This window comes from Oryctolagus cuniculus, chromosome 13 (genome assembly GCF_051225735.1).
Source record: "Oryctolagus cuniculus isolate XC-2025 breed Fujian yellow rabbit chromosome 13, ASM5122573v1, whole genome shotgun sequence".
Classification (NCBI taxonomy): Eukaryota; Metazoa; Chordata; class Mammalia; order Lagomorpha; family Leporidae; genus Oryctolagus; species Oryctolagus cuniculus.
Window position 1 is genome coordinate 34,469,208 of NC_142879.1, and position 14,748 is coordinate 34,483,955.

A 14,748-nucleotide genomic window follows, 5' to 3' on the forward strand; every position below is an offset into this window, starting at 1 on the left:
CTGAAAGCATCTGTACTAAACTGTGATATCATTAAACATGTATATATGGTCAATTGAAACCTTTCTTGTTTTTTATAAATTTTAAAAAAATTATTTGGTATATGTATTTGGCACAGTGGTTAGGATGCTACTTGGGAAACTGGCATCACATCCCATACTGGAAAATCAGGTTTAAGTTCTAGGTCTACCATCATCTGGCCTTCTGCTGATGTATACCCTGGGAGGCAGTGTTTCAAAGCTCAGGTACTCAGGCCACACCACCACCTGACTAAGTTCCAGGCTCTGCCTTCAGTCTGTCCCAGCCCTGGGTGTTATAGGCATTTTGGGAAGTTCTTTCTCTGTCTTTATCTCTGTTTCAAATTTTAAAAAATTATTTATTGATTTTAAAGGCAGACAAATAGGGGGTAGGGAGCTTGTGAGAAAGGGGACAAGCTCCCATCAGCCCACCACAGCTGGGACAGGGCCAATGGAAGCTGGGATTCAGGAACTTAATCCAGGTCTCCCACATGGTGGCAGATACCCAGTAATTTATATCAGCACCCAGAGTTTCCCTTATTAGAAAGCTGGAGTCAGGAGAGGGAACATGTTTCTGAACTCAGATACTCCAATATGGGACACAGCCACCCTATCTGCTGTCTTAACTGTTAAGCTAAATGCCCACCCCATAACCTCTTTTACAAAAAGAATTGAACTGGATTTACCTTATATTACTTGACTGTGAATACAGGATATAATTTTATTCCTACTGGATTTGGCCCACTTTTCTCAGAGCTTACGACTATTTCTAACACTTACTCTTGTGACTCAGTGCATTATCTAGCACTCCCAGAAGACAGGACAGAGTCAGGAGCACAGTCCTGTGCCCTGCTAGCAACTGTCCTGTTCCATCCAGGCTGAAAAATGAATCATGAATTACAATTTTGGGGTAATGTTGTTCACCCAGCTATGAATACATCTAACAGTGCCTTGGGATAGAGGAATGGGAGAGATGTCATTTATACAACTATGAATAGCTTGATTTTTTTTTTTTTTTTAATTTAAGAGACACATAGAAAGAGATAGCTGCTATCTTCTGGTTCACTCCAAATATCCTCAGTGGCCATGGCTAAGCCAGGCTGAAGCTGGAAACCAGAGACTCAGTTCAGGTCTCCTATGCAGGTGGTAGGAACCCATTTATTTGAGCCATCACCACTACTTTCCAAGGTCTGCATTAGCAGGAAGGTAGAATCGGGAGCCAGAGCTGGGACTCAAACCCAGGTACTGACACATAACTTGCAGACATCTTACCTGCTAGGCTAAGAGTTGTTTGTTACTCACCTATGTGGCTCTAATTTTTCTAAGAGTAATAACATTAGATAGATGCCTAATTTATCATAAGCGAGGGACTTAGCTATGACTCTATCTCTATGACTATTAAAGTGTTAATGACAAATCATCTTCCATAATTTTCCCACTTGGACAAAAATATAATACAATCTTCCTTAAACATAATGCTAAAGACTTAAAGATTAAAAGTCAATATATAGAAATTTATATTTAAAGTTTATCATGTGAAATAACCAAATCTTACGGAAGAAATACTATTTTAAGCTGGAATACCTGCATGGTGTTATTTCTTTAAAGAATCAACCCTCAGGGCCAGTGTTGTGGTATAGCAGGAAAAGTCGCCACCTGCAATGCTGGTACCCATGAGTGCTGGTTAGAGTCTCAGCTGCTTCACTTCCAATCCAACTCCCTGCTGATGCACCTGGGAAAAGCTGCATACAATGGCCTAAGTGTCTGGGCCCCTGCCACCTACATGGGACACCCATCCTGGCTTCAGTCTGGCCCAGCTCTGGCTGTTGCAGCCATTTGGGGAGTGAACCAGCAGATGGAAGATCGATTCTCTCTCTCTCTTACTATTTCAAAAGAAGAAAAAAAAATCAACTACCACCAAAAACTTTCTGGTAACATACCTAATTTTCAAATTACCATACTAAAAAGGAAAACTCTGAATTTTTCTTCCATGAGAAAAAAAATGTATTGCTTTGAATATAAGGAATACCTATTTAAATGCCAGATTTTACCAAACATGTTGCTTTTCCTAAGAATTGCAGGGTTTTACAGGATTACTCTTGGATTTGTCCTGGGACTGGATATTGGTGAGAAGACCTATTCAGGGACGTCTGCAGTGGCAGCATCCCACATGGACACCGGTTTGAGTCCCAGCTGCTCTACTTCAAATCCAGATCTCTGGTAATGTACGTGGAAAGCAGTGCAAGACGGCCCAAGTCCCTGGGCCCTGCCACCCACAGGGGAGACCCGGAAGAAGCTCCTGGCTCCTGGCTTCCACCTGGAACAGCCCTGGCCATTGCAGCCATGTGGAGAGTGAATCAGCAGACGGAAGATTTCTCTGTCTCTCCTTTAACTATGCCTTTCAAATAAATAAATGTTAAAAAAAAAAAAAAAAAAGACAACCTAGTCATATGAATAAAATCTAGAACACTTGATGTAATTCCCCAAGCAGAAATGGAATCCATTAAACCAAGGGTCTTACAGTATCAAAAGAAAGCCCTCAAGTGTGTTAACTGCTAGCCAATCCAAATAGTTACATCTTTAAATTAAACTTCAGTGAAGGAAAACACAGTAGGTATGAAATGAGATGTCACGTGTCATACCTTCTCCACAATTCCCAGGTCTCCTTCAGCAATAACATGTCTCACTATCATGCCTGCCTTTTGAGCAATGGAATAAGCTGAGGCTACCAACCGCATCAACACAGTGTGACTGGAAGCCATGATGAGCCCTAAAGGAAATTGAGAAAAATGTTTTGTTACACTTTCAAAGCCAAGTACTGGTTTAATTTACCTGAATTCAATTCCACACATACTTATTGTGTGATTCCTTGGGACTGACACAGGCTACTGAGCATGGGAGAATTTGAATTTTTTTTCTTTTTTTGTGGGGTGTTCAGTGTGCACATACCCTGAAAGCTACATCCAAAGAAACTGCTCCAGTGGCTGAAAATATAAGATGTAACATGTGCCTTTGAGGAACTACTATTTTGCTGGGTTGTGGGTAACATAATGTAACCTAATATCTACAATATGAAACTGGTAAGTGCTAAGAGGGGTATGAAAAGTGTAAGGGGGAAGTATATGTGGAGGTAACTAAATAGGGGAGGCACTGCATGGGTCTACAATGATTTCTGAAAATCAATAACTATTCCTCTAAAGATTGAATAAAATTTCATCAGCAGCCAAATAATAGAGAACAAGCAACATATAACTACAGTAAAGTAATGAGTGTTAAAGAAGTCCCTAGTTCCAGTACAATGGAAAATGCTGCCTTAAGGATCCAGTGCGTTCCTCTTTGAAAATCAAACACAGACCCTGCAATTTAAAGGCAGGAGCTAAGCCTAGTGGTCATGATGCCCACATTGCACCTCAGAGTCCCTGAGTTTGATTCCTGGCTCCAGCTCCTGACTCCAGCTTCCTGCTGTTGCAGATCCTGGGAGGCAGTGACGATGGATCAAGTAAATGGGTTCCTGCCCCCAACATAGGAAACGTGGATTCTATTCCTGGCTTGCTGCCAGGCCCGGTTGTTGTGGGCATCTGGGAAGTGAACCAGTGGATGAGAGCTCTTTCTATAGATCTTTCTCTTCTAAAATAAAAAAATCCTGCCATTTTGGTGACTGTTTTGGATGCTGGAGTGCACCTCTCAGATTCCATTCAGGACTGAAGAACTGGCCTCCCAGCTGTGGAAACTGCTGCCTATGGATGGTCCTTAGCTGCCATCTTTCTTTGGGCAGCTATGTGCTGAGCAGAGTCACCTCACTTGAAACTTGTCAACAGAACGGTTTAAAGGCCACTCTGCACCCCAACTGAACTGCCTCCAGATTTCTGAGGGGCACCCCAGCTTCTGAGTACCCAGTGAGGGCAATGGGTACCTTACTTGAGAATACATTCCAGCCCAGCATCCTTCTACTTCTTCCCTGCTATGAGTGGTCCCAAGAGGCCGGCGCCGCGGCTCAATAGGCTAATCCTCCACCTGCGGTGCTGGCACCCCCAGTTCTAGTCCCGGTTGGGGCGCCAGATTCTGCTCCTCTTCCAGGCCAGCTCTCTGCTGTGGCCCAGGAGTGCAGTGGAGGATGGCCCAAGTGCTTGGGCCCTGCACCTGCATGGGAGCCCAGAAGCACCTGGCTCCTGGCTTTGGATCAGCGCAGCATGCCGGCCGCAGCGGCCATTGGTGGGGGTGAACCAACGGAAAAAGGAAGACCCTTTTTCTCTGTCTCTCTCTCTCACTGTCTACTCTGCCAGTCAAAAAAAAAAAAAAAAAAAAAGTGATCCCAAGAACACTACCTAATAACCTTCATGTACTTGAATGTTTATGGGGGAGGAACCTAGGACAGAAACCCTTCCACCTCTAAAGCAGATCAAGCCAACACTATTTCCTTGCCATTAGGGAGTACACTATTTTATATATATATATATACACACACAAAAAAAATATGTTATATAAAGAGAAAGGACTTAAAAATCCTCAATTCAGAACAGTCATTTTCTACCACAAACTCTACTTAAGTATTAGATTTGAGGTATCTTTTAACTCCTTTTTTTCTATCACCTGTATTCTATTTACAGAATGATAAACAAAATTGAGATGATAAACTTAAGTGAAGTTTTCGAAACTTTTTAAAAAAGAAGAATTGAAATTGATGTAAGTAATGAATGCCATACTATACCAATAGCTCTCTGGAATTACAATGAAAATAACATGGCTTATCTTATGTCATAATCAGGCTAGATTGGTTTTCTTAGCATATTTGGTATTACACGTTGACTATAACAGTTGTGATTACTACCAATTCAGGAAAACCTCAAATAGAAAGCGAGGAAGAATATTTAGCAAACACTTTGGAGGACTTAAACAACTCTTTTATATCTATGACCAGTCTTACATCTGATTTATTCTGTGCTGGAAAAGTGGCCTTCAAGCAACTAATGTATTCTACCCAGATGTCTTAACTCCTGAGAACGTTAGAACATGTGTTGCTTTGTTGTGGCTATCCCCATGTTATAGAAGACTTATGTGACAGGAAGATCATTTTTCTTCACTATATAGTATCGTTACAACTTTTCATAGATATCATTTACCTTTGAGCCTGCTTAAGCAATCATTTGAGCCTTGTCAGGCTTCATACATGTTTTCTCCTCTTCCTCTTATGTTTGCCAAGTCCATGGTATTTTCTTATTTCAAAGAAAAACTTTTAGTTTTTAACTGTGTACTGCTTCCCTCACAAAATGTATGCAGGGGCCAGCACTGTGGCATAGTGGGTTAAGCCACTGTGTATGATGCCAGCTTTTCATATCTGAGTACCGTTCAGGTCCCAGCTGCTCTGCTTCAGATTTAGCTTCCTGCTAATGTGCCTGGGAAAGTAGCAGCAGATGGCCCAAGCACCTGGGCTCCTGCCACCCACGTGGAAGACCTAGACAGAATTCTGGGGTCCTGGTTTAGCCCAGCCCTGGTTATAGCAGCCATTTGGGGAGTGAACCAGATTTTTTTTTTCTTTTTTTGGAGTTTCTAGTTTATTTGAACTGGCTGTCAGCAGCCACACCATGGAGCAGGAACCCAATAGTTGGGAGCCTGGGGCTGAAGAAGGGAGGTATGTCCAATTGTGAGATACAAAAGGTACTCAGCTGAGCAGAAAGAGCAGCAATGGGCAGGAGAGGCCAGGCCTGATGGAGCACAGCCTCACTCATGGCCTCAGCGTAGAACCTCACCACCTCTCTTTCTCTCTCTGTTTCTGCCTCTCTCTATATATCACCCTGCCTTTCAAACAAATAAATCTTTTTTAAAAACAAAAATTAAAAAAAAGAATGAAAAAAAATGAAGTTTGATATAAAGCTAACCGATTCATAAAGAGAGATTCCACAAATCACTTTTAGTTGGCAAATGAGGTATTTCAAGCATTTTTTTTTGAGGTCTAGAAATTAACTTTTATTTTAAATCTGTCAAGAACTCCTGGCATGTCTTAATCTTATTAAAATGATTACATCTGGCAAAACAAAGGAGCGAGGTCACTCTCTGCAACATAAATGAGAGAGAGCCTCAGCTGCTGACTCAGCATCGTGCAAGAGTCTTTGAAAGGACTTCAATTTCCAGAAAATGTTTAAAGCAGCAAAAGAAAAAACAAAAGTAACTGCAATTGCAGCTATTGCCAAGGCTGTGCTAATTATAAAATCTTCTTGATGTGTTTATATGCCAGATGGCATGTCAAGCATTCTTCTCTGATATACTTCTCTGGTCCAAAGTAATGAAATAGCATTATCCCTTAGCTCTAATAGTTTTCTTTTTTAAAAAAGAAATGGATACAATTTTTGGTTCTTAGTATAAAGAAATGCAGTAAACCATATTAAAACACAAGATCTATGAAAGAGGTTCCTGCTTGCCTTTTTAATTGTGCCCTCTCCAGGTGCTCATATGAGAATTACCTTTTGATGCTACAGGTGGACTAAGAACAATGCCCAAACTAGTTGAATGCAGGTTAACTTCCTTAAAGCGGTTCAAATTACACCCACTGTACTCCCTTCTCTACTAATTTTACACCTTGGTGCTAAAAACACTACCTTTTATGACCATGCCTTTCTGAAAGCTGAGTCAACGGCATAGTGGTTAAGGGCATGAGCTCTGAAAACAAATACCTGTGTTCAAATCCTGGCCCTAGCACACATTAGCTGCATGGTCTTGAGAAAGACACTGAAATTCTGTGCCTAAACCTAAAATGGAGACAACAGAGGTACCTACAATATAGTGGTGTTACAATTATTAAATGAGTAACACCTGTAAAGCATTTGCCTTTTTAAGCCTGAAATAATACTGACTAGCTAATAATACTACTATTAAATTATGTCCTAAGTTTTGACTATGAGGCAGTGATAAGGAGACAAAGTTCTTATAACTTTTGCAATAGCTTTTGACTTTCAGAATGCAATATGATAATCACCATGACCCTTAATCAGAGAATTTCTTTTTCACAACATTCTGGCCTTGGGTATAGAGTAGATATGAAAAAGGGTTGCATAACATCCAAAGTAATCAACCTAACACCCCCATCTATTTAAGAAATCTTTACAACTGCCAATGGGACTAGGTTAAAAGGATGAAAAATAACAGGAATCAAAGAACCAGTTTCTTATCATAGCCTGGGAGAGGTATCTTGAATTCAATTTAAAGATGGTGAGCATATGAGGATTGGGCTATAAAACTAACGTGTTTCTGATTAAAATACTAAAATTATTTATCTTTTTTAAATCTCTTTTTTATTTTGTATTTTTTTTTTTTTGACAGGCAGAGTGGACAGTGAGAGAGACAGAGAGAAGGTCTTCCTTCCGTTGGTTCACCACCAAATGGCCACTGCGGCCGGCGGGCTGCGGCCGGCACACCACCCTGATCTGAAGCCATGAGCCAGGTGCTTCTGGTCTCCCATGCAGGTGCAGGGCCCAAACACTTGGGCCATCCTCCACTGCACTCCCGGGCCACAGCAGAGAGCTGGACTGGAAGAGGAGCAACCGGGACTAGAACCCGGGGTGCCGGCGCCGCAGGTGGAGGATTAGCCTAGTGAGCCGTGGCGCTGGCCAAAATTATTTATCTTTAAGACCCTGGCCAAATGATGCTAAAGTTCATAATCCTCTGGAAAAAAAAATAAAAATAGGTATATGACAGTAAATTCTGAAAACAATGAATAAATATACTTCTCCTATCAATTATCAAAACACATAAAATTGTAATTAAAACAGTTTAGCTAGAGACACTAATGAATTACACTAAAAACTTGACTCAAACACTAACTGATATTTCCAATCACAGAGGAAAATCAATTGCACATAATTTTGATAACTCTAAAAATGTTAAGTCCTTTTGCATTTTTTGTATCAAAATATATTCTAGGTCAATGCATGGTTTTTTTTAAAAAATGAACCCATAATGGTATGAGACTATAACATGAATGAAATGCCTTATTAGCCTGATAAATAATGGCAAATTTGCACAAAAATGAAAATTTCTACATAGCCACAATGCCATAAACAATTAGGTAATTACAAGATGATCTTTAAAAGTCTTGTATCATGAAGTAGACTAATGGGCTAGTCTGGAAAGGGCTCTCAGACATCAATGTGTGAAAGATGAATAATGCAAAAGAAAAATGAGCAAGGACAAGACCAAGCAATTTCTAGAAAAAGACAAACAGGCCGGCGCCGTGGCTCAATAGGCTAATCCTCCACCTTGCGGCGCCGGCACACCGGGTTCTAGTCCCGGTCGGGGCGCCGGATTCTGTCCCGGTTGCCCCTCTTCCAGGCCAGCTCTCTGCTATGGCCAGGGAGTGCAGTGGAGGATGGCCCAGGTGCTTGGGCCCTGCACCCCATGGGAGACCAGGAGAAGCACCTGGATCCTGGCTCCTGCCATCGGATCAGCGCGGTGCGCCGGCTGCAGCGGCGGCCATTGGAGGGTGAACCAACGGCAAGGGAAGACCTTTCTCTCTCTGTCTCTCTCACTGTCCACTCTGCCTGTCAAAAAAAAAAAAAAAAAAAAAAAGAAAAAGACAAACAATAACCATTAAAATGTATGACATGTTCCCATGTTCCGAAAAGGCAAATGAAAGCAAAGAGAAGTGATTGTTAATTTGTAAGACTGGCATAGATAAGAAAAAGGCTGCCCTGTTTGCAGAGGGTGGGGACCATGTTCCTGAGCACTACTGATATGGAGAAGAGAGCAGTGAAACCTCTCAGGAGGGTTTTGAGAATCTCAGTAAAAGTAAAATGTTCTCTTAAAAAAAAAAACCTAGCAATTGTATTTCCAGGAAAGCCCAAAGAAATCATGAATGACTACAAATATGTGGAAATATCACCTGGAAGAACATCTGATAGTCTCATGAAAAGTACTTTTAGTTCTAAGACGATTTCTAAATTTGGGTGCCCGAACGAATTCAGTGTCTTGTTGTTGCCTTGTTGTTGCCGTAAAGTACAGCTACGAGACGACCCCAGAGCACGAAAAGCACAGACAATCCAGGAAAAATCAAGAGCCTTAGGCCAAGGGGGCTGGAGCGGTGGCCTAGCGGGTAAAGCCGCCGCCTGCAGTGCCAGCATCCCATATGGGTGCCGGTTCTGGTCCCGGCTGCTCCACTTCCGATCCGGCTCTCTACTGTGGCCTGGAAAAGCAATAGAAGATGGCCCGGGTCCTGGGGCCCCTGCACCCGCGTGAGAGACCCGGAAGAAGCTCCTGGTTCCTGGTTTCAGATCGGCACAGCTCTGACCGTTGCAGCCAATTGGGGAGTGAACTAGCGAAGACCTCTCCTCCCCCTGTATAACTGAAAAAAAACTAAGTCCAAAATCGGGACATTTGGAGGGGGCAATCCATTCACATAGTTGCGTGGGTTTTTTTTTTTTTTTCCTTATTTTTTTTAACCTAACTCTTGTTACCTGTGCACAGGGGTGGAATTAACAAATCAAGACACTACTCAGATCCGACAGGCAGGGGAGACTTACAGCGACAAACGAAGAGCCACCACGTTAGAAGACACCGCAGGGACAACGACAACTGCGTTAGGAAGCCAAAGGTCCCTCTCGGCGTCCACTACCGCAGGAGGTCATTTGGGGCTGGAGGGCAACCCTGCCGTAGCCACTGGGCATGCGGCGGATTCGGCGCAAGCGCACAGTGGCTGCTTCGATGGCCCGCCGGATGCGATCCGCAGGAGGGATCCTTGGCTCCGTGTTTTCCTCAAGCTCTCCGTAGGTGCTGGTCACCCGGCGTGCAGCGGTAGGCCGGTCTACTTTCAGAGACTGACGTTTGTTTTGGGTGTCTTCCTTTCCATTTTGCGCAGTTGACTCTTTTTTATTAAAAAAAAAAAAAAAAAGTGTTCGCTAGGTTAGCAGTAGGGCTCCGCGGCTGCGGCTACTTCACTTAGGGGTTCGTCCAGGGTCTCGGGGTGTCCACCGAGCCATCCGTCTCCACCTCCCCGGCCACAAATCAACTTTACGCAGAGTTCAGTGTGCTTACTCCCAGTCCCCTATGCTCTTCTAAACCTTCCATTGGCGGCCCTCTCTGCCGCAGCTCCAGCTCCGCGTCCTCACAGACCATGGCGAGGCCCCCAGCGAGTCGCCCTCCTCCTGCTGGCCGCTACCGGGGCCGTGACCCACCTCGGCCGGCGCGAGAGCGGGGCGTCTGCTGCGCCGGGTGCCCGCAGGTCGCCCAGGTCAACGAGCCGGGAGCGCAGCGCGCATTGAGCTTGGCGCTCGGCTAGTACAAGACGAGCAAAGATGCGGACCGGGAACCTCTCAAGGGGTGTGTGCCCACAGCGGCAGATCTTAGCTGGCGTGAACTTCTTAAGCAGGGAGCGATACAGACGGAACCAGTTCACCAAGTCGCTTAGCAGCTTGTGCCACCTGCCCCTTTCATGATCAGCCAACCTGAAGAGTAAAGTGCTCTGCCCTTTGCAGATCTACAGCGTGCCCTGCGTGGGCACGGTCTCTATGGTGAATGGAATGCAGCTGTCAGAATGCGTTGGGGTCTGTGCCAGGCTAACCTTTACCCAGTCTTCCTCATATATCCTTGCCCCAGTGCTTAGATGGGTGCCCCTTAGCCCTGCTGGAAGTCTCGGGGTGCAGCACCTAAGGCAAGCACAGAACGCTTCCAAGGCAGTTCCTTTCTTTTCGTCGCTTGTCAAATACACAGCTATGAGGTACATAAGTGCTGCTCCTACGTCCATGAAAATAACACGGCAAGCGTTTCAGTGCAACGGATTCAGCTGCTGCTCGGGACGTGAGCATCCTATATGAGAGGGAATGTCCAGGATCCAGCTTCCTGCTAATGCAGAAGGATATGAAACTGTAGGTCAAAGATCAAGTGCATTTTAAATGGTCATTGATTTTCCAAATTGCTGCTCAGAAAAACAATGTGTATTTCACAAAACTTCCAGCAGTCCACTTGCTCTGTCTCCCAAGCCCTGTTATCAAACTTCTTTATTCCACATCATAACTGCCTGCTTTCAAAACCCTAAAATTATGCATCCTGTCTTCATTTTCATTTTTTGTGTGCTTGAATTACCTGTGCTTTTTTGTCTTTCTTTTCTGTTGGGTTGTTTGTAGTTATCTTTTTGATTTGTAGCCATTTTTTTTTTAAGAATTATTTTATTTATTTGAAAGAGTTACAGAGAGAGGTAGTGCAAGGTGTCCGGCGCATAACAAATCTTCCCAGGCAGACGAATCAATTAATTCACAGGCTTTTATTGGGGTTCCGCCCCCCGGGCGAGGTTCCACAGTCCCAACAGAGAAACAGAGTGGGGGCCAGGGAAGTTGCCTGAGAGATTGGGAGAGCTCCTTTTATAGATTCAGGGCATGGGAGTTAAAAGTTGAGGCGGGTCCAGTCCTCATTGGTTGACCTTTAGGCACCCTCAGGGACCTTGACAAGGACCCCCCCTCCCCCGAAGTACAGGTAGGAACCTTCCATTCCCGGAAGTATAGGCCTTCCTTCCATGTAGATCCCAAAGCTACCAGGTAGAGCTCGAGAGAGAGAGGTCTTCCATTCCGCTGGTTCACTCTCCAAATGACCGCAATGGACATAGCTGAGCTGATCCAAAGTCAGGAGCCTGGAGCTTCTTCCAGGTCTCCATGTGGGTGCAGAGGCCCAAGGATTTGGGCCATCTTCTACTGCCTTCACAGGCCATAGCAGAGCTGGATCAGAAGAGGAGCAGTCAGGACTTGAACGGTGCCCCTATGGGATGCCAGCGCTGCAGGCTGGGGCTTTAACCCACTGTGCCACAGCGCCGACCCCTGTAGCCATACTTTATATATGTTGTTTTTTATATGTTTTAAATATTTTCTATAGTTTAGGGAAGGCAATATAGTGTGGTGACTATGCACATAAGCACTGTAGCTTAATTGCTTGGATATTGATTCTAGCTTTGCTTCTTCCAATTGTATGATCTTGCAAGTTACTTAACTCTGCAGTGCCTCAGTTTTCTTATCTGGAAAATGAGAATACTCATAGCGTTGTTAGGTAGGAAGCTAGAAATTAGCCTGTGTGTGTGAGAGGGGCCTGAGGAAACCAGCATCTGCACTTCAAAGTCCTGCCTAGACCCTGATAACCTTCCAGGTGGTCCCAGCCTTTCCCCCACCAAGGAAAGCTCCCAGGAGAAATCTCTCCTCAGGACTTGATAACATGGGGCAATGTAACTTTCCCAGATGCCCTAAGGGGAAGCCCCTCTGCCCAGAGCCAGCAAACCTGGGGAAGAATTTCCTAATTTACACTCAGCAAACCCTTTGTCCTAGAGGAGGAGGAGGGGAAGGAGAAACCTGAACCCTTTCTCCCTTCTGAGCCTGCTATTTAACCATGTAACCTCACTTTCCCCCAGTCTGAGAGACTGGGCACACTCTCTGTCCCTTCCATTCTGATGGATGCCCTGTCCCCCATAAAACCTTGCTACTTTGCTCCCTGTCTCATGCCTGGATTCCTTCTTCTTTCAGTGAAAGAAATGTACAGAAAAGTGAGGACTTTATTTAGGAGAGAAAGAAGTCTAGAAGCACAAGTTGGGTCCATACCAGGCAGAGAGCAGGCTGGGAGCCCCGTGGAGCAAGGCATTTGATTAGGAGCAGCCACAGATAGGCAGAGGCAGAGAGGCTGCGAATAACAAGGGAGGGGCCCACTGTGCTCCAGGCCTTTTATTCACTTCCAAAGGGGCATGGTTACATAGTCTGATTGGCAGGTGGGCATACTGGTGAGATCATGAAAGGCGGCATGGGGGATGGCGTGGTCTCCAGCTTACGAATCTAATCAATTTAATCCTATCTGCCTGCCTCTATCAATTGGAGGCTACTGCAGGAACACGGAGTGGCTGAAGAAGTGTGTGGAGGACAACCTGGTGAGGTCGAGAAGGAGGCCCACACTGAGGAAAAGCTCAAGCTGGAGATTGTGTAGGTCCAGAGCAAGGGCCAAGCAGAGGCCTTGGCCTTCCAGGGAAGCCTGAGGAAGACGTAGATGCAGATCCAGTCTCTGAAGATGACCTTGAAGCAGAAGGTGAGGCAGAATGACAAACTGACTGGAATCCATGATGACCTCATCTCCAAGACTGACAAGAACTGACAGCCGGCTCTCCTGAGCCTTCTCTCGCTACCTGCTTTTTAAGCTAGAGTCTTGTTAAAAGACTAAATAAAATTTCCCTTAGGTTGAAAAGAAAAAGCTTTCTCTATTTTTTTCCTTCTATTTTGTCAAAAATATGGCACTTTTAATTTTTTTATTTATGTAAACATCTATTCTGAATATTGTGTTTTACAATCAGGATGGCCATTCCCAAAAGGTATTTTTTACAATGAAGTAGTAACAGTTTTGAAGTGTTAAGAAGTGGGCAACCAGCCACAGCAGACTCCATCAGAAACAAGAGAAGTTGCCACATGTATACTGTTTTATAGGAGTAGGCTACGAAGGTGCTTAGGGAATCTTTAGTTAATTAAAATTATGGGCAGCCACTGGTTTGAACTCAGCTCTTGCACTAAGCCCAAGAACCAACCCCAATGGAGACACTCTGTGATTCCAGCTGAGCACAGGTGCCCTGAGTTTACTAAGACCTTGGGAGAAATCAGGAGAGATGACAGCCAATACTATTGAACCTAGAGGGTTGTTTCTGCCTCTAACAACCAGACCCCTTTTGGCTCCTTGTCTCAGCTCTCCTGGGCCTTCTCTGCCTATAAAGTGCACCATTTTAATTCTTTATGTGTTGTAGCGTTGGTATAGCTGTCAAGCGTGCGCGTGCATGTGTGTCTTTAAGAGGCAGTGCACCAGGATGCGCACGTGAGCCCGCGGGCAAGGGTCGCCGCGGCGGCATGGAAAACCCGGAACTGGCCGACTGCGCCAGGGCTGTGCTTCCCGCCGGCTCCCCGCCCCTTCCGTGCTCCCCGCGCGTGCGCACTCACGCACGGCGCGTCTTTGGGGTTTTTAGTGCAGTTGTGTCCCAAAACCCGGTAGGGAGTCCTTGTGCTAAGCAGGTGGGCGCAGCCATGCGTTGGGGGCTGCGTCGTCATGGGCCCGGGGCGTCGACCTTGGCCGCGGCCCGGAGTTTGTGGGGGCCGCCCCGCCTTCCGCGCCGCCCCGGGTGGCGAGGAACGACCCGGAGGCTTGTGGTGCGCTCCGTCTCTGGGGCCAACAGCCAGCAGACGAACCCGGAGAGCGGCAGGTACCGGGGAACGGTGCTGCTGCCGCAGACCAGCTTCCCCATGAAGCGGCTGGGCCGGCAGCAGCCGGACACGGAGCTGGAGCTCCAGCAGGTACGGGCCCGCCTCAGCGCGGGCCTCCGCGGGGCGGGCGGGGTCAGCGGGCCCGGCCCGGCGGCTGGGCGCGCGTGTTGTGGCCAGCTCGGGGGAGATCCTCCGCTCGCTTTCAGTTTTTTGTTTGAAAACCAAAGTGAAGGAACCTCTAGATAAGTGTCTTAGTTGGGGCAGGTTCTGGAGCGCGATGTACCGAATGCACGCCCCTGCTTCTTACATAGGCCAAAGAAACCGACCTTGGAGTCATTCCCGGAGACCTATAAAAGTTGATTCCTCTGTACACGTAGAAACAAACAGCCATAGGGCTGAGGGGAAGTGGAAGCCCACTCTTGTACCGTGAGACCCCCTAGCTGGAAAGGTAAAGGTGCAGGACCTCTCCGAGTCCTCCTTGTACAAATCGGTGCGTCTGTCTCTTGTAGACTGAACTTTGTAAGGGCAGAAAATTCGTTTTGTT

The 14,748-nt window shown here is 45.6% G+C and overlaps 2 protein-coding genes and 2 long non-coding RNA genes across 11 annotated transcripts in view; 3 read left to right on the forward strand and 1 right to left on the reverse strand.

Moving 5' to 3' along the window:
* Window positions 1-2,451, forward strand: part of LOC149122537 (uncharacterized) — a 28,085-nt gene extending 25,634 nt beyond the window's left edge. For both annotated transcript variants that reach the window (XR_016219662.1, XR_016219661.1), the window contains one exon: window positions 2,089-2,451. This is a non-coding gene — a long non-coding RNA (uncharacterized LOC149122537). The remainder of the gene's footprint in view (window positions 1-2,088) is intronic.
* BPNT1 (3'(2'), 5'-bisphosphate nucleotidase 1) overlaps window positions 1-9,666 on the reverse strand; it is a 28,004-nt gene extending 18,338 nt beyond the window's left edge. For 4 of the 6 annotated variants that reach the window (XR_016219658.1, XR_016219657.1, XM_002717505.6 and 1 more), the window contains exons 1-2: window positions 9,525-9,663; window positions 2,658-2,785 (exon numbers count right to left, since the gene is read on the reverse strand). Coding sequence is in view for 2 of the 6 variants with exons in the window: in XM_002717505.6 (XP_002717551.1) it covers window positions 2,658-2,777 (120 nt within the window). In the remaining 4 variants the exon portion in view is untranslated. Of the gene's footprint in view, window positions 1-2,657; window positions 2,786-9,524 lie in introns of all 6 variants that reach the window. The other 2 variants (XM_070055335.2, XM_008268413.5) reach the window with 1 other exon arrangement.
* Window positions 9,658-13,212, forward strand: LOC103350967 (uncharacterized). The gene is made up of 2 exons (XR_007909630.3): window positions 9,658-9,795; window positions 12,846-13,212. It is a non-coding gene; the product is annotated as an uncharacterized LOC103350967 (long non-coding RNA).
* A 641-nt stretch (window positions 13,213-13,853) lies between these two features.
* The window catches only part of IARS2 (isoleucyl-tRNA synthetase 2, mitochondrial), a 75,617-nt gene continuing 74,722 nt past the window's right edge, over window positions 13,854-14,748 (forward strand). The window contains exon 1 of one of the 2 annotated variants that reach the window (XM_008268410.5): window positions 13,854-14,294. In XM_008268410.5, coding sequence (XP_008266632.2) covers window positions 13,854-14,294 — 441 coding nt within the window. The remainder of the gene's footprint in view (window positions 14,295-14,748) is intronic. The other variant, XM_089312216.1, reaches the window with a different exon arrangement.